At 29.2% G+C, this 19008-nt stretch overlaps 1 protein-coding gene across 1 annotated transcript; it reads right to left on the bottom strand.

Moving 5' to 3' along the window:
* Nucleotides 1–1022: 1022 nt before the first annotated feature.
* On the bottom strand, nt 1023–18824 carry LOC136978512 (uncharacterized). The gene is made up of 6 exons (XM_067274229.1): nt 18713–18824; nt 18614–18642; nt 18447–18518; nt 17834–17891; nt 17639–17751; nt 1023–1075 (listed from the first exon to the last, which is right to left on the bottom strand). Exons 1-6 carry the CDS (start codon nt 18784–18786, stop codon nt 1023–1025), a joined length of 399 nt encoding a protein of 132 aa, XP_067130330.1. The 5' UTR covers nt 18787–18824.
* Between the last annotated feature and the right edge of the window lie 184 nt (nt 18825–19008).

Below are 19008 nucleotides of genomic sequence, written 5' to 3'. Positions count from 1 at the left end.
TCTGACCAGAAAGCTGTGAGATCGTCTACCAAGAAAAATTCTTTGCATTAAAAAGACGTTATATTTAGAAATTGAATAAACAACCATACTATATTAACAAGTTAGTTTTTTTTTAATTTTTTGATAGTTTATATTTATTATCCTTTGATGTACTGTATTTGATTAGTATTTATAAATAATTTTTCCAAGTTAAATAGAAAAATTTTCAATACAGAACAGAAACAAAAAATTATTTTTATTTATATTTATTTCCCGACAAAGAAATATTCTTTACATTTTTCCTTGTATTTTAAACAAACGTTAAAATTTTAAAAATTATCAATAAGAATGAATAAAAGATGTATCAATACATTAAATTATTTCTTGATTTTACAATATATCTTGCATATTTAATAATAAAATTTTATATATTAAACATTATTTTTCTTATACTTTTGTAGTATTCGTATAAGATTTACATAAACCTGGTTTTTTGTCAGATATAATCCACTTGTTTCCATTTTGATAGCATTTATAATCTTTTCTATTTGTACCATCTTCAAATCGGGTATTTCCCACGCAATAAGTGGTGCACAAACTATAAAAAGTTTTCATAAAATTAAATTTAAAAATATAATTTTAAAAAGTATATATTAAAACATCATATATATGTATTCTACTCACAGAGTTTTATTTTTTTCACTACAGATATTATAGGTCATCATGGAAGCGCTTATACAATCTAAATAAAACAATTAAATGTATAATCGTAAGTAAAGTATAAGTTAGTAAAATGTTCTGCTTCAAATATATTTGATAAAAATGACTTTTAGTAACCATACTAATAAATTAACTACTGAACAAATGATTCTAAAAATATATATAGAAAAATTTGAAATTATTTAAGTAATTTACCCAATACATTCTCCATATGAAATTCACCAATATCGCTTTTATTATACGGATTAAATACTTCAACTCCTGTAATTAAATAGGTTCATACGTAAAACAAAATTTGTATATTTGATAACATTAAAATGATTTTATATGCCAAATAAATTTACCAAATTCTGCTTCTGAATTGGGCAATTCAGTTCTGAAATAAAATTACATTTTAATTTGATTTTTCATAATTTAACTTTCTGTATTTTAAATATACTTACTTATTAGTTGGTTGAGTAGTTGGTTGAGTAGTTGGTTTAGTAGTTGGTTGAGTAGTTGGTTTAGTAGTTGGTTTAGTAGTTGGTTGAGTAGTTGGTTTAGTAGTTGGTTGAGTAGTTGGTTTAGTAGTTGGTTGAGTAGTTGGTTGAGTAGTTGGTTTAGTAGTTGGTTTAGTAGTTGGTTTAGTAGTTGGTTGAGTAGTTGGTTTAGTAATTGGTTGAGTAGTAGATTGGTAACATAACGTTACGAATACAAGAGAGTAAAATAAAATTTTAAACATTATCATTATTATAATTTACTAAATATAATTCACTAGAAATGAAAGTGAATATAATCATTAATGTGAAAGCTCTTTTCTCTGCTTCAATTTTTATAAGCGATAACTTGCGAAACCATCATTAGAATTTAATATACATCATGCAAAATTTACAATTTTCCAAATTTTTCATTTTTGTCAGTTAAGCAATGTTTAATTCTGCCGATCATTTTAATTCAATTTAAATATTTTTAAAAATACATTTAAAAATTTTATGATTAGATATGATAGAAGTGAGTTAAATATAATAATTAATTATATTATTAAATATAATAATTAATTATTATATTTAACTCACTTCTATTAATTTAAAAATGAAATTGATATACTTTAATTATTACACCTTTAAAAACGCTAATTGAGAAAGAATGATATTTATCTGAACATAAAATCATAATTAAAACTGAAATTAATTAATTTTTCATTTATACAATAAAAACAAACGAAATCTTATATTTCGCGTCCAGATAATTCTGCCGAAGGGGAATGCCTTTGGGCATGCCTGTCATAGGTTCAGTATCACTGGTTTAGTCAGAAAAAATTCATTAGTAAAATAAAAAAAAATTATCCTAAACATAGTATGGTTTACTTACAATAAAGGTACAAATTTATTTTCTTTCTAAGTTTTAATTACCTTTTCTATAACTTTTACTTCCCGGCTGTTATATATAACAGAGGGATGAGTATGGAGTATGATAATCAGTCAAAAAATGACCCCCGCAGACTTTTACACTTTTGAACTCAGAAAACCTTGAAACCTCCAGAAATGCAAAAAATTTGGAGTTTTTTTCCTGTATGTCTGGATGTTTGTGTGTGTGTATGTGCGTGGCACGATTTTGTATAGCACGTTTGAAGCTTAATAACTTTTGTGCTATTTATCGAAAATTTCTGAAATTTTGCAGGAATGTTTATTTATTAAAGGAATTGATGTTATTAAATTCTGGTGAGTAAAAATAAAAGGAACGGGGAGATAATAGGGGTCGTATGTATCTCCAAAAGAGTCGGACTTTATAACGATTTTATTAACATTTACAATTTTTTTTATAAAACCAATCTCTACTCTCAAAATTAAGCTTTTTGCCATTTTATAATAGTTAAAAATATAAAACGTTTTAAAAACAAAATAATATAACAGATGGCGCCACCAAATGTTGCGGAAAAAGTTAAGCAACTTCGTTGCCGAAAATTTTTGTTTTAAAACTTTTTCTGGAACACCAAAGTTTTCAAGTACCGTGAAAAGAAAAATCAATAGAGTTAAACCGCAAACTGATGTTCTAATTTTTAACAATATGTATCGTGAAACATACAAAAGGATATACAGTCGAGTCCGCATAAGTCGACACTCGGCTAACTCGACACCATCGGTTAAGTAGTCACTTTTCTGTGGTCCCGGCCGACTTACATAGGCATTAATGTTAAAAAAACTCCCGTTTACTAGACACCGTTTAACTCGTCACCACTGATAAGTCGACATACTTTTGCTGTCCCACACTCCGATAAGTCTTCACTCCCTCCTGAAAAAATGAATTCACTCTGCAAGTGTGGTGCGAACTCAATTTTTTTTTCAGGAGGGGGGACTCGATTTATTTATTAATATATAATTAATATATTTAATAATATAATAATATATTAATATTATTAATATATATATATAGTACATATTAATAAAAATGCCTTAACATTTTATGTATTTTTATGTATAAAATAATAACAGATAAAAAAAAAGAAAATATACAATCTACATTAACATCATACCAGAATCCAATTTTGCATTTTCTCACGCCAGAAGCATTAAGATTCCTTAGACGTTAATTGCCAACAATTGGCAATTGGCAAGGCGTTCGTGATCGTTGAAAAAGAAAGTCGAGATAGTTAAGTGCTCAAAACAAACAACACTAAACGAATTTTTCAGTTTTTCATCTACAGAGTAGTTGTAAATGGAGGACACAATGTATTGTAAGCCTATACTACTGTCTAACGCACTACTGCATTTTCCTAATTGTAGTTTTGTGGTTTTTTTTCCAACTTCGCTTTAGTTGTCACATCGGATAACTCGACACATTTCCACTTCCCCTTGCGGTGAAGACTTATGCGGAGTCGACTGTATCTGAATATTAACACATCTTGTATTTAATTGTTATTTGTATATATTAATTCTCAATTGTGGGTTTATTATGAACTACTACGCTTAAGCATTTCGTTTTTGATTAAATATTAAATTATTAAAAAATAAAACAGTTATCACAAATTTTTTTCCAAATAACAATTTTTTAATTTGTGATGACTTTTTCTATTTCTAGCTGTCTATTACGTCGATCATTTGTAATATCTTAAAAATAAATTACGAAGTGTATAGTTGGTAAATCTAAAAATGAACTTAATTTTTACTAAAATTCATTATTTTTGTATTCACTAAGTAATTGTCATCAGAAAAATTGAAAATAAGATTAGTAAGACAATTTAAGAATTAGTTTTGAGTGGTTTCGAATTAATATTAATTGAGATATTTGTTTCAAGTGAATTATTTTCGTATTATGTACAGATACAGTCTCGTAACAAAACTTCTTACGCATGAATTCTAGCTGCAATAAATGATGATCTTTAGTATGCATTGCGATATCCGAATCGAACAATCTCGGTATTACGAATTTATTGCAAGTACAGTACATTTAATAAAAATATATTAACCGGGACATAAACATATTTTTTAAAAAATTCACAAAAGAATTCTCCTTTGGACATAACTGTATAAGTGTCCTTCTTCTGTTGTTCCTTCGTACGCTTTTAGGATTAACAATTTCACTGATGCAGATGACCTTTCTTTACAATTCCCGCCTCGATATATAAAACGTTAAAAAAATTTCCTCTGGAGGCAGCTTTCACATTTAAAAAAAATTCAAGTATTGCAAGTTCAATTCAAAGTTACGATACGAACAATGAGAATTAGAGCACAACAGTAGTGGTTTGAGCAGCACTAATCACAAAATTAATTTTTCAGATTAAAAATTTGTCGAGTAAATTAAGATAAGAAATTATTAAAAATTATTTGTAGAGTAAACTTAGAATATGACAGTTTGAAATAAAAATTTGTTTTAATATCTGATAAAAATTTGAAATAATATTATAAAATTAAGTTGCACTGATAATTTTTAAAATAAAAATTTGTTGAGTAACACAACCATTTATTATCAATACTAGAATTAATTTTTTGAAATTGTGTTTAAATTAATTATTTTCTCGATTGATATTTATTATAAAAATTTGTCTTAATATTCGGGTACACAGTAATTTGAAATAATATAACACTAAAATTATTTTGAAAAGATTTTTATTTTTACGTTACATTAATGCAGTTTATTTAAGTGTTTCCACTTTTTCCCTCAGCTATCTAATGATACATTTTTGCAAATAAGTGAAGGAATTACTGACGATATATTCTCGATCTAATTTTTGACATTTTAAAATGTGACACCAAGAAATTTGACTTTGAAACTCGTCAATGAATTGTTGGTAACGGGAAACAAAATATTAGTTTTTGTTCATTCGAATTAATTTCGATGTCGTTATTACAAAAGGGGTCATATCCAGGCGCTCCCACAGAAGCTTTTTCTGGGATTTTTACATTTTCAGATAACTTTTTAAAATATACAAATTCTAGAAAATAAAATATTTATTTATTATTACATTTCATACAATCACATCTAATAAAATATTTGTCGAATATCGGTAATGTTGTTTTATCGTTTATTAGGAAGGATATTATTAAATGTTATTATCGTTTATATTAAATGTTATTTTATCAATTTATTAGGAAAAATTTACATTCGTATGTTTTATTATTTGGCAATTTTAACAATGCTGCTTTATTACATGTCTGTTTTAAACACAGGTAAGTCTTATTACAAATGCTATGTATTACGTGAGTATGCTTTCTTTTGTATACTAATAAAAAGCCATATTGCGAAGATGATGATAATATCAGAATATCTGCAAGAATTAAAAGTAGAAACTGTAATGACCAAACGATAGCACCCCTATTCCATTATCTAAAATGAATTTTTTATTGTAAAATGGAGAAAGAGAAATTTTATTTTGTAGATATGTCATTACTACATGATTTTTGCTTTTAATTCCATTACTCATTGTATTTTAATTGCTGATGTCTTAAAAAGACAATGAGTAATGGTAAGAAGTCTGCTTTACATTAGTCATGAGTGATGACTGATGTAATGCAAACTGACTTGGATACGAACAAGGTAGAGGGTCATATTTTCCCCTCCGTCGTGTCTCCACCTTGTCGTAGGGAGGGTTGGTGATCTGTTCTGCGGTGTCTCGATTCTTTCATCCGAGTGCTGCGGTCGGCTTCAACTAAAAGTGACACATTCCAATACCAAGATAGAAAGAATCCTGCGAGATAGCCTTCCTCTTCTTTTGGTGTTAAACCGAAGAGTCCAAAAGTTTCTAAGAGAACTGAAAACGAAGCTGATGTGAAACTACGGCTGCCATCATCCCTGGTGGCTGTATCTTTTTCGATTTGTCAGATCAGATTCAGGATTTTCTCTTAGAGGATGTCAACAAATCTTAATCTTCAATCGATTGAACTTGGCATCTGTGTGCTCTAATAAAGTTCTACTCACTCAAAGTGCGGTGCTGATTATTAGGTCGACAAGTGTTTTTTTTTTTTTTTAAATTTCAAAATTTTCTGTTACGTTAATATAACAATTTTAAAACGTCTTCAAAAGCCTTTTAAAAACACGTTTTTGTATTACTGTTTTTTCTTATTGTTACTATTATTTAAATAAAAAGCCAGGAGTGGACGGCGAACAAAATCGTGAAAACTTAATAAGGATGGCGTAAGGCCGTAATGGTGCTTGCATACTAGTTGTACACTAGGCTGAGCAATAGTAACAAATGACTCTAAGTAAGACATAGATGGAGATCTTTCGCTTCACTTCTGATGTTAGTAATAGAGAATAGCCAACATCTAAAATGAAATTGTTAAATGAATGTTAATGCTCTTACGAACCAACATGGAGAAAACTAATTTGTCAATAAATTTTTTATTGTTGTTTCAATTATGATCCTTTATACTTGTTATGAAAATTATATAGTCTATAATAATTATGTTTCCGAACCGTCTTTTATTATTTATGTGGTGTATAGGGAATTTTAAAACTGACGTTTTTTCTCGACGTGTTTTCCACCAGTCGCGGTGACTGGTCAGAGTGTTTCCCTGCACGGTTGTTGTAACTTTCTGTGTTCGAGCTAACGACACCATTCGTACCATTCGTACCATTCTTAATGTCCATTTATCTCGTAGTTGGAATGTATTACGGTAAATGAAAGTAATTCATTTTGTTAAGATCGATGAATGCGTGTTTATTAATAATATCGGTCTTAAACGGAACAAATAGCCAGAAGTAAACAATTGTTTGAAACTTTTAAATGGTTGATAGTAATTTTTTTTTTATATCAATCGATTCAGTGTCAAAAATTACGTCTGGATATGTCTATGGCTATACGTTAATATTAAGGCTAAGACATTTTTCTCACTGGAGACCTTTTTCTTCAGTCTAACCGAAAATTCTATATTCTTAAAGGGAAATTGAGAAATATATAATTTTTTTATTTAACGATAATTTATTATTAAAACTTTAGGGTACCACAGCCAGCATCAGAACTGATTCTGACTATGGTGCCAAAAACTCTTGAGTCGGTTCTGGTTCCATCAAGATAGTATTATATGGTTTTATAACACATTTCTTCATATAACTAAAGATATAAAGAAGTAAAAATTGTGATGAAATTGACTTTGCCTTTAATTTCATATATGTTTTTTTTTTTAATTTTGAATTTATCCCAATAGAAACATTTTTAATAAAAAGTATTTATTAAAATGTTCATATATGATTAGTATTTCAAAACCATTAATAATTATTTTGTTAAATCTTAGTTTAAGTACCAGGAGTTACGGCAGTGACTCCCTGCCAAGTAAAAAGTCACTGACTGACTATATATACAGGAATCAGAGTTGCCGATTTTCAAGGGTCGATTTCTCCGCCTCTCAATATCTGAAGTAATTCTCGTTCAAAAGAAAGAGGGTTTTCTTGGGTAGTGTGCAAAATTTCAAGATTTTCTATAATGCGGTTGCCTTTTTTTTCATCCGACACTGAAGACGCTCGTAGAGAAAAACTACTAGCTCTAGAAAGCTTAAATTTTAAACTTAAGCCTTTCTCGTTATCAGTTAGGTGCTCGCCAAACTTTCGGTTCGATAGGCCAAAGTTCATATAGCTAATTCAGTTTACAGCTTAATTTCATGCTTAATAATACTATCTTGTAGTGATAAATTATAGTTATCACTGCATATCTTATATTTGTCAGTATTTCATATAATTTATTGATAAATGCATGTCTTGCATTTATTTGATTTTCATGTAATTTATTAATGTTTATATATTTAACCTATACATATTTTTTATATTTTTTTGTTATTTATATTTATTTTTTACTTTCTTATATGTATATTTTATCCGTTATTTTATTTTGTTTGTATTTAAATTTTTTGTTCCATTTTTGTGTTTGCATTCGAATATGTTTAACCTGATGATGGCCAACAGGTTTGGCTGAAAACGTTTGTTATTTATTAAATTTTCTCAGCAACTTAAGGTGTTTGGTTGTTTCTGATTTAATCTTTGCTGAGTGAGTTCACTTCAATGTTAACTGAATGGTGTAAAACAACCAGAGGGCATTGGCGCATGCGCTTTACAGAGCACCAACGTCAGCCGGTTTAGCTGGTGGAAGCTACACACGTGTAACGCTTCCAACGATTCTATCTCTTAGCCACTGGTAGGGAGCTCCCTGACTAAGTGAATTGTTTAAAATTTAAAAAGTAAAGAGTATTCAATGTTATTTTTATGTACGTTTCTTTGCAAAGTTATATGTAATTATAATTTTCTTTTAATTATACTGTAATTATATCGACAGATTTTCAGACATAAAATTTTTAGAATTTTTATCACTTTTAGATGTTAATAATTTTAATATTATGAAAAACAATTTTTCCAAGCGTATTTTAATTCTATAAATTAAGTAAATTTTATGGAAAATTTTTTGATTTATCTAAATTACGTAGTGAATCGCAATATTTATATTCGTGTCCGGACTATATTGACAAGTAACTCTTAGACATAAAACATACTATAATTATAATACATGTCGATCCGAACAAAGACGTACTAAAAGAATTATATGATTTAATATCATTAATTTTTACGGTACCATCTACCAGTGCCTCTGTTGAGCGCAGTTTTTGGACCACGAAGCAAATTCATACATTGGTCAGGAACACTCGGTCGGAGGACGATTGTGGTCGCTAGCGTTGCTTTCGATAGAAAAAGAGCTTTCAAACACGTTGATGGAGTCGACGACCAGCGACTTTTATGATAAAGTAATTAACGACTTTGCGGAAAAAATTGCCGAATAGAGTTAGTTTATAAAAAAATTAATAAAACAAGTTTTTCTATCATTGTTTGTATCATATCAATTTGTATTATGTATGTATTATTTGTATTTTATAACTAAAATACATAAATTGTTTATTTTTGTCATTTCCAGTATTTGTTTAAAACTTTTATGGAAATGTGATGTACCGGACGGGTCTGACCCGTCACGAAAGACGCGAAAAAACGGTTAATTTAGAGAAAAATTTATTAGTTTAAAAAAACATAGGTAAAAGTCGTTTGTAGTCGGACACCCATTTTTTATATCAAACTGCCAGGCAGAAACCATAAATCGCGGAAGGAAGTCGTCCTATGATCGGTGGAAGATCGAATTCCTCTTCGTTTTTGACTTTTCTCGCGCTCCAGGTAAGAGTCTCGTTACGTTCAGTAACCAGGGACCAACCACTCGGGAAGCGTGATTGAGGGGGAACGACCAATCAAAATGGACGAAAGAAAGAACGGAGATTGATATAATCTCTGACAATCGAGGACACCTGGCACTCGGTTAACGTTCCGAATAACCAAAACGCCGTGTGTAAATGCGCAAAAAAAAAAAAAAAAAACAATTTCTCGTCTATTGTGCCAACCTGTAACCCGTGCCACTTCGGACTTACTTGTAGACCGTGTCCCCAACTCTAACGGACGAAGTCTCCCCGTGCCTTACAGACTTGTCGACGCCACTGTCCCGGGGCCACCTTCGATCGACCATCGAAGAACCACATCGATGCCCAGGACGTCCGAACAGTTGATTGTCCTAAAGCAGCGGTTCCCAACCTTTTTTTGACCAGTGACCAGGGACCACTTTGATTTCATTGTTGTTAGCAGGGACCACAAGGTTTAAAAAAAATAAACTTTAATCAAAACTTTTAATATAAGTAATCGTTAAACTCAAGACTTTTGCTTTAACAGTAACATTATAATAGAAAACATAACATTTTTAGTAAAAATTAAATTCAGTTTGTATCAACGTGGGAATAATAATTTAAAATAAATAAAAGTTTTAAATCTTTCGCGGACCATATTTTAGCTCTTGCGGACCACTGGTGGTCCACGGACCACTGGTTGGGAACCGCTGTCCTAAAGCAAACAATTTCGTACATAGTGTATGTTTACTTATGTTAAAATAAACGGTTTTTGTCAGATACTTGTTGTCTTTGTCTCTTCCGCTACTACGCACGTACGAATGGACCCTAGACCATTACTGACGCGCAATTAACCGATTGCCCCTGGAAGTCGGCATTTTACAGAAACACAGCTTCCCTATCATCACGTCACGGCACATCACTGATAAATAGACAATTATAGTACGCGCAAGCCTATTATAGTACGCTTAGTGCGCATGTCAACATTCACCACTAACCGACACTCAAGCCGAGAAAGGGGGATTCCCCGAATTGCCGGTCGAAACTCGATTGGTCCTAAGTGCGAGTGGTCGTTAAGCAGATAGGTCGTAAAGTGAGGAGTACCTGTACAGTAATTGTAAAAAATATATAGCCAAACAAAAACATCTAAACTGTAAAAAAATTTTCCAAGTAAAAATTTATGACAATTTAGACGACAGTCAAAATTTTTTAGGTGTTTTCCTTTGGTAAAGATAAGCTTGGCATTTGGAAACGAAATGTATAAAAGAATACGGGTAAAAATCTTGTCGGTACCGCTTTGAAGTTTTTACTTGGCAAAATTTTTTTACACATCGAATGTTTTTGTTTGGATATGAATTGTTTTTTTGTTTAATAATTGTATTATTACGTCAAGATATAAGACCATGACGTAATACAATTATGGTTGGCGACCAACCCTTTAGAAAAATCCTTTAGTTTTAATTGGCATAAATTATAGCTATTGTTATTCTGAGTAACAATTTGAATAAAATTCATTTGTTTACATGCAATTTTGTTTTTATAAGCATGAAATTAAGCTGTAAACTGAATTAGCTATATGAACTTTGGCCTATCGAACCGAAAGTTTGGCGAGCACCTAACTGATAACGAGAAAGGCTTAAGTTTAAAATTTAAGCTTTCTAGAGCTAGTAGTTTTTCTCTACGAGCGTCTTCAGTGTCGGATGAAAAAAAAGGCAACCGCATTATAGAAAATCTTGAAATTTTGCACACTACCCAAGAAAACCCTCTTTCTTTTGAACGAGAATTACTTCAGATATTGAGAGGCGGAGAAATCGACCCTTGAAAATCGGCAACTCTGATTCCTGTATATATAGTCAGTCAGTGACTTTTTACTTGGCAGGGAGTCACTGCCGTAACTCCTGGTACTTAAACTAAGATTTAACAAAATAATTATTAATGGTTTTGAAATACTAATCATATATGAACATTTTAATAAATACTTTTTATTAAAAATGTTTCTATTGGGATAAATTCAAAATTAAAAAAAAAAAACATATATGAAATTAAAGGCAAAGTCAATTTCATCACAATTTTTACTTCTTTATATCTTTAGTTATATGAAGAAATGTGTTATAAAACCATATAATACTATCTTGATGGAACCAGAACCGACTCAAGAGTTTTTGGCACCATAGTCAGAATCAGTTCTGATGCTGGCTGTGGTACCCTAAAGTTTTAATAATAAATTATCGTTAAATAAAAAAATTATATATTTCTCAATTTCCCTTTAAGAATATAGAATTTTCGGTTAGACTGAAGAAAAAGGTCTCCAGTGAGAAAAATGTCTTAGCCTTAATATTAACGTATAGCCATAGACATATCCAGACGTAATTTTTGACACTGAATCGATTGATATAAAAAAAAAATTACTATCAACCATTTAAAAGTTTCAAACAATTGTTTACTTCTGGCTATTTGTTCCGTTTAAGACCGATATTATTAATAAACACGCATTCATCGATCTTAACAAAATGAATTACTTTCATTTACCGTAATACATTCCAACTACGAGATAAATGGACATTAAGAATGGTACGAATGGTACGAATGGTGTCGTTAGCTCGAACACAGAAAGTTACAACAACCGTGCAGGGAAACACTCTGACCAGTCACCGCGACTGGTGGAAAACACGTCGAGAAAAAACGTCAGTTTTAAAATTCCCTATACACCACATAAATAATAAAAGACGGTTCGGAAACATAATTATTATAGACTATATAATTTTCATAACAAGTATAAAGGATCATAATTGAAACAACAATAAAAAATTTATTGACAAATTAGTTTTCTCCATGTTGGTTCGTAAGAGCATTAACATTCATTTAACAATTTCATTTTAGATGTTGGCTATTCTCTATTACTAACATCAGAAGTGAAGCGAAAGATCTCCATCTATGTCTTACTTAGAGTCATTTGTTACTATTGCTCAGCCTAGTGTACAACTAGTATGCAAGCACCATTACGGCCTTACGCCATCCTTATTAAGTTTTCACGATTTTGTTCGCCGTCCACTCCTGGCTTTTTATTTAAATAATAGTAACAATAAGAAAAAACAGTAATACAAAAACGTGTTTTTAAAAGGCTTTTGAAGACGTTTTAAAATTGTTATATTAACGTAACAGAAAATTTTGAAATTTAAAAAAAAAAAAAAACACTTGTCGACCTAATAATCAGCACCGCACTTTGAGTGAGTAGAACTTTATTAGAGCACACAGATGCCAAGTTCAATCGATTGAAGATTAAGATTTGTTGACATCCTCTAAGAGAAAATCCTGAATCTGATCTGACAAATCGAAAAAGATACAGCCACCAGGGATGATGGCAGCCGTAGTTTCACATCAGCTTCGTTTTCAGTTCTCTTAGAAACTTTTGGACTCTTCGGTTTAACACCAAAAGAAGAGGAAGGCTATCTCGCAGGATTCTTTCTATCTTGGTATTGGAATGTGTCACTTTTAGTTGAAGCCGACCGCAGCACTCGGATGAAAGAATCGAGACACCGCAGAACAGATCACCAACCCTCCCTACGACAAGGTGGAGACACGACGGAGGGGAAAATATGACCCTCTACCTTGTTCGTATCCAAGTCAGTTTGCATTACATCAGTCATCACTCATGACTAATGTAAAGCAGACTTCTTACCATTACTCATTGTCTTTTTAAGACATCAGCAATTAAAATACAATGAGTAATGGAATTAAAAGCAAAAATCATGTAGTAATGACATATCTACAAAATAAAATTTCTCTTTCTCCATTTTACAATAAAAAATTCATTTTAGATAATGGAATAGGGGTGCTATCGTTTGGTCATTACAGTTTCTACTTTTAATTCTTGCAGATATTCTGATATTATCATCATCTTCGCAATATGGCTTTTTATTAGTATACAAAAGAAAGCATACTCACGTAATACATAGCATTTGTAATAAGACTTACCTGTGTTTAAAACAGACATGTAATAAAGCAGCATTGTTAAAATTGCCAAATAATAAAACATACGAATGTAAATTTTTCCTAATAAATTGATAAAATAACATTTAATATAAACGATAATAACATTTAATAATATCCTTCCTAATAAACGATAAAACAACATTACCGATATTCGACAAATATTTTATTAGATGTGATTGTATGAAATGTAATAATAAATAAATATTTTATTTTCTAGAATTTGTATATTTTAAAAAGTTATCTGAAAATGTAAAAATCCCAGAAAAAGCTTCTGTGGGAGCGCCTGGATATGACCCCTTTTGTAATAACGACATCGAAATTAATTCGAATGAACAAAAACTAATATTTTGTTTCCCGTTACCAACAATTCATTGACGAGTTTCAAAGTCAAATTTCTTGGTGTCACATTTTAAAATGTCAAAAATTAGATCGAGAATATATCGTCAGTAATTCCTTCACTTATTTGCAAAAATGTATCATTAGATAGCTGAGGGAAAAAGTGGAAACACTTAAATAAACTGCATTAATGTAACGTAAAAATAAAAATCTTTTCAAAATAATTTTAGTGTTATATTATTTCAAATTACTGTGTACCCGAATATTAAGACAAATTTTTATAATAAATATCAATCGAGAAAATAATTAATTTAAACACAATTTCAAAAAATTAATTCTAGTATTGATAATAAATGGTTGTGTTACTCAACAAATTTTTATTTTAAAAATTATCAGTGCAACTTAATTTTATAATATTATTTCAAATTTTTATCAGATATTAAAACAAATTTTTATTTCAAACTGTCATATTCTAAGTTTACTCTACAAATAATTTTTAATAATTTCTTATCTTAATTTACTCGACAAATTTTTAATCTGAAAAATTAATTTTGTGATTAGTGCTGCTCAAACCACTACTGTTGTGCTCTAATTCTCATTGTTCGTATCGTAACTTTGAATTGAACTTGCAATACTTGAATTTTTTTTAAATGTGAAAGCTGCCTCCAGAGGAAATTTTTTTAACGTTTTATATATCGAGGCGGGAATTGTAAAGAAAGGTCATCTGCATCAGTGAAATTGTTAATCCTAAAAGCGTACGAAGGAACAACAGAAGAAGGACACTTATACAGTTATGTCCAAAGGAGAATTCTTTTGTGAATTTTTTAAAAAATATGTTTATGTCCCGGTTAATATATTTTTATTAAATGTACTGTACTTGCAATAAATTCGTAATACCGAGATTGTTCGATTCGGATATCGCAATGCATACTAAAGATCATCATTTATTGCAGCTAGAATTCATGCGTAAGAAGTTTTGTTACGAGACTGTATCTGTACATAATACGAAAATAATTCACTTGAAACAAATATCTCAATTAATATTAATTCGAAACCACTCAAAACTAATTCTTAAATTGTCTTACTAATCTTATTTTCAATTTTTCTGATGACAATTACTTAGTGAATACAAAAATAATGAATTTTAGTAAAAATTAAGTTCATTTTTAGATTTACCAACTATACACTTCGTAATTTATTTTTAAGATATTACAAATGATCGACGTAATAGACAGTTAGAAATAGAAAAAGTCATCACAAATTAAAAAATTGTTATTTGGAAAAAAATTTGTGATAACTGTACGGAACTCGGTCGTAAAGTGAGGAGTATTTGTACTGTATATCAATTTTAAGAATTATATTTATTTTATTATTTTTAAAAAGTTTTGCCAACAGATGACGTTACGTAACAATTGTTACTAGTAATGTAACGAATAGTATATTCGGCCTCAGCCGAATACCGAATATTCGGCCAAACTATTCGGCTTGATTAACGCACGTACGAAAATTGGCGCGCAAACCGCATTATGGCAAGGATCGCGCGCCCTGCTCTCTATTGGCCCGCTGTCACTACGATTTTTTCTTCCTGTAGGTCTAAATTATTTAAATTAATTAACTAAATTATAATTATTAAAGTTAATATGAGATGGAGCCTAACTTCTACCTCTAGTCCCAAACTGGTTTATAATTTATGTAATAGCCGTAAATAGCCCGATATGATTGGACAGTTGTTGGTATTTAAATGTAAGTTATAACTTTTAAGTAATTTTATTTGCAATCGATCTTTTTAACTTTTTAATTAAGCACTAAAATTTTGTTTTTACTACGTATTTGTATACTAAATAGTACCCTAAGGATATACTTTAGTGGGGACATATGGTCTAGTTTCTCCCCAGTTGTGGAACAGTTCAAATATATTATTGAGAGTTTCTATTTGTGAAGTTTTGTGATATTTTGTTGCTATTGTTTTTGTCAATATTTTTAAAATTTAATATGATTTCAAATGTTATCTTTTGTGTATAATAAGAAATGCTCATTCTTTGCTTTATATATAAAATAAATTATATATTAGTTACTCATCTTCTAGAAATAGATAAATAATTCTTTCATTAAATACGATAAGTTTCAATAAAACGTTTCGTAAATCATTTTAAAATATCGTAAAAAATATAAAAATATACGCGAATACGAATATAACATAATTAACTAAACAATAACATTAATGCCCGATACATTCTAACCTACACGCCATCAATGCCATAAGATATCGGGCTAGATAAAGGCTATAATATTATTTAACTACGAAATAATTTAATACTAGAGTTAGATGCTATTTCTTATTAACTTTAATAATTATAGTTTAATGTTCAGCATTAATAAAAGTTACCAAAATGATTAATTTACTGTGTTTTTGTTATTTCTTACTCCTGTTTTTAAGTATTCAGTATTCGGCCGAATAGTGATTAAATATTCGGTATTCGGCCGAATAGCGAAAAATAGGCCGAATAGGCCGAATACCGGATAGTAACCGAATATTCGTTACATCACTAATTGTTACACAATTGTTATGTAAACCAGCAAATCTAATGTAGAAAAAAATTAATTCAAATATAGAAACCCAATCAATATTTTAGGGTAATATGACATTATATAAGTTAGAGGTATGTTAATGTAATGCGCAAACGCTATCTGAAATTATGTGTTTACAATTATAACATCCGGTAAATATAACGTAAAGTACTGTACATCCTGTGCAAACTTTGTAAGGTCTTTTTCATTATTTTTATACCATATATATATATACATAAAATTGTAAATAAAATTAAAAATTTTCCCACTTCTTTTTCATAGTCAATTGGCATTGTTTTCTAAGTAAATTTCATCTTAATCTATAATACATGTATGTGGGGTTTAGACGAGTAACATTCCTAAACCGTTAAGATTTACGAGGGATTGCGGAGGAGACGAGGAGAACGAGGGAATGGGAACGTAAAAGAGGAGAAGTGGGGAAGACGACAGTTGGTGACGGCGCGAAAGGAAGAAAGGACAAAAGACGTTACGAAGAAGATTATCGTTCTATCAAGACGGTTGCAAGACGCTGGAAGACTGTTGTCAATTTTGGTTCTCTCTATTGATTAGTGATCTCTATTAATAGTGATTGAGATAGAACTCAATCACTATTCCTACATGTATGATCTTAATAATACATGTATTATACACGAAAAAAAATAATTTTTATTTTATTCCATTCCTTGATAAAATAATGTTTTTAATATTTTAACTTAATTTTAATAAATATCGAAGATATAACACATATAACACACAAAAAAATTATCAATAAAAATGAGACTTACATTGGTTATTTCTTAGTTTAAACTTTTAATATATTTTTAGAATTGATAGTATTTACCGTATACTTCCGCAGATAAAACGACCTTCAGATAAGACGAGGTATAAATTTTCGTCAAAGTTTTATAGTTTTAGCATATATCTGTCCTATAAGACGACCCCCAAACTATCAACGGCCTATGAATTTAGTTTAGATCAGCGATCATCGTCTGGATAATAATACTGTATAGCGTATACGGAATTATGTCCTATTGGTAATTTTTCGAATGAATAAATTTTATTTTCTGTCTTGCTATTGTTGCAAACGTTCACACTGATTCGGGCATTCGGGTAATGATCTTGACTATTCTATTTTGTGGACATTCTTTACTCTCTACTAGTAAATAATTACGGTTTGTCTGTTTTTTTATAATGGTTTTAATTTATATAAATTTCAATCTAATTTTTTTTTGTTTCTGTCCTATAAGACGACTCCGGATTTTGGGGGCTTTTTTATAATTCAACTATCGTCTTATCTGCGGAAATATACGGTATATAATAAATTTTGTCATTTTTTTCTTCTTATAATAACGATAATATTTTCTATGTTCAAAATTATTTTTTTTGGTAGTTTTTTGTCATCATATTAGCCAGAAAGCACGAACCTGGGGCTTCGTCAAGTAAAATCCAATTCGTTGCATTTAGATGGCAGGTGTAATACTTTGTATTTGAACCATCCTCAAATTGGAAATTTTGAAAGCAAGTAGCAGTGCACATCCTACAAACAGTTTTTGTTAAGTTAAATTTAGAAATATACTTTTAAAAGTAATGTGTTAGATAATTATATATTATATACTTACATAGTTAAGTTTACAATATCACAGTTAGTATAACTATACTCAGGAGCATTTAGGCAATCTAAATAAATATAGATAAATTACATTTTACTTATTTATAATTTATGTTATTGCTTCAAATAGAATTTTTATTTATAAATGATGCTAATAATTCTAAAGTCATATAGAAATTGTAGAGCGAATTGCAGGAATTATAAGTTATATTAATTTGTCTTTTTCTTATTTATTAACTTAGGATATATTTAATTGATTATTAATTCTGTGCGCAAAAACTATATTTAATTGAATTTTTATAAATTAATCATAAATTATTTTTTATAAGTAAATGCATTCAATAACTACATTTAATAAGTGTAACTGTATTTAATTCCCTACGTATAATTAGTGAAATTTGAATATATAAAATTCTTTAAAACAGTTAATATTTTGAATTGTTATGGAGAATAATAAAATACTTCAATAATAAATACAGTACAGCATTTTTAAATAAATATTTTTTTGTTTCAATTTACACATTAAATTTATATACTATAAGTAACAAATATATTTAAACTATTACATAATTAATTTGTATATTTACATTTAATTTTAAGAAAGTTTAATTAGAATAATTTACCTAATATCCCCTCTATGTATCGTTCTGTTGTATCTGTTTCATTTGTTTCATTTGGCTTGGATAATTTAGTTGCTATAATGAAATATATATATATATATATATATATATATAGCAAATTTTGTATCTTAGACTACTAAATAATTAAATTATATGGAAAATAAACTTACAATGTTCTTCCGAATCATTTAATTTGATACTGAAATAAAATTTTGTTTTAATTTCATTTTTTATACTTAATTAATTTAGTATATTTTAAATTTACTTACTCTGTAGGAACAGGAGATAGGTAACATACGCTTATAAATGAGAAAAATAAAAGTAAAATTTTAAACACTACCATAATTCTAGCTTTTTGTAACTTAACTGCTGTTATCAAAGTGAGTAGTGTCAATAATGTTTGTGAAATTTGAATATATAAAATGGTTTTAATTTTTGTGATTTAATTTTACTGATATTAAAATGCGAAATCATTTCTTTTCCAATATGCCATATCATACGTTATTATTATTTACTTTTTTCAAGTTTTGTTTTGACAGTTAAGCAGTTTTTAATATTTTAATCA

The sequence above is a fragment of the Centruroides vittatus genome, unplaced genomic scaffold (genome assembly GCF_030686945.1).
Source record: "Centruroides vittatus isolate TY-2023 unplaced genomic scaffold, ASM3068694v2 contig_545, whole genome shotgun sequence".
Taxonomy (NCBI): domain Eukaryota; kingdom Metazoa; phylum Arthropoda; class Arachnida; order Scorpiones; family Buthidae; genus Centruroides; species Centruroides vittatus.
Note: the sequence above shows the minus strand (reverse complement) of the source record. Positions and strands in the feature narration are given on the sequence as shown.

What these genes read in the sequence shown, in the direction of transcription:
- LOC136978512 (XM_067274229.1), bottom strand. Translation starts at nt 18,786, where the DNA reads ATGGTAGTGTTTAAAATTTTACTTTTATTTTTCTCATTTATAAGCGTA. An exon ending in ATACATAGAGGGGATATTAG is followed by an intron (nt 17,892 to 18,446) that starts GTAAATTATTCT and finishes ATATTTATTTAG; the next exon opens with ATTGCCTAAATGCTCCTGAG. An exon ending in GATATTGTAAACTTAACTAT is followed by an intron (nt 17,752 to 17,833) that starts GTAAGTATATAA and finishes AACTGTTTGTAG; the next exon opens with GATGTGCACTGCTACTTGCT.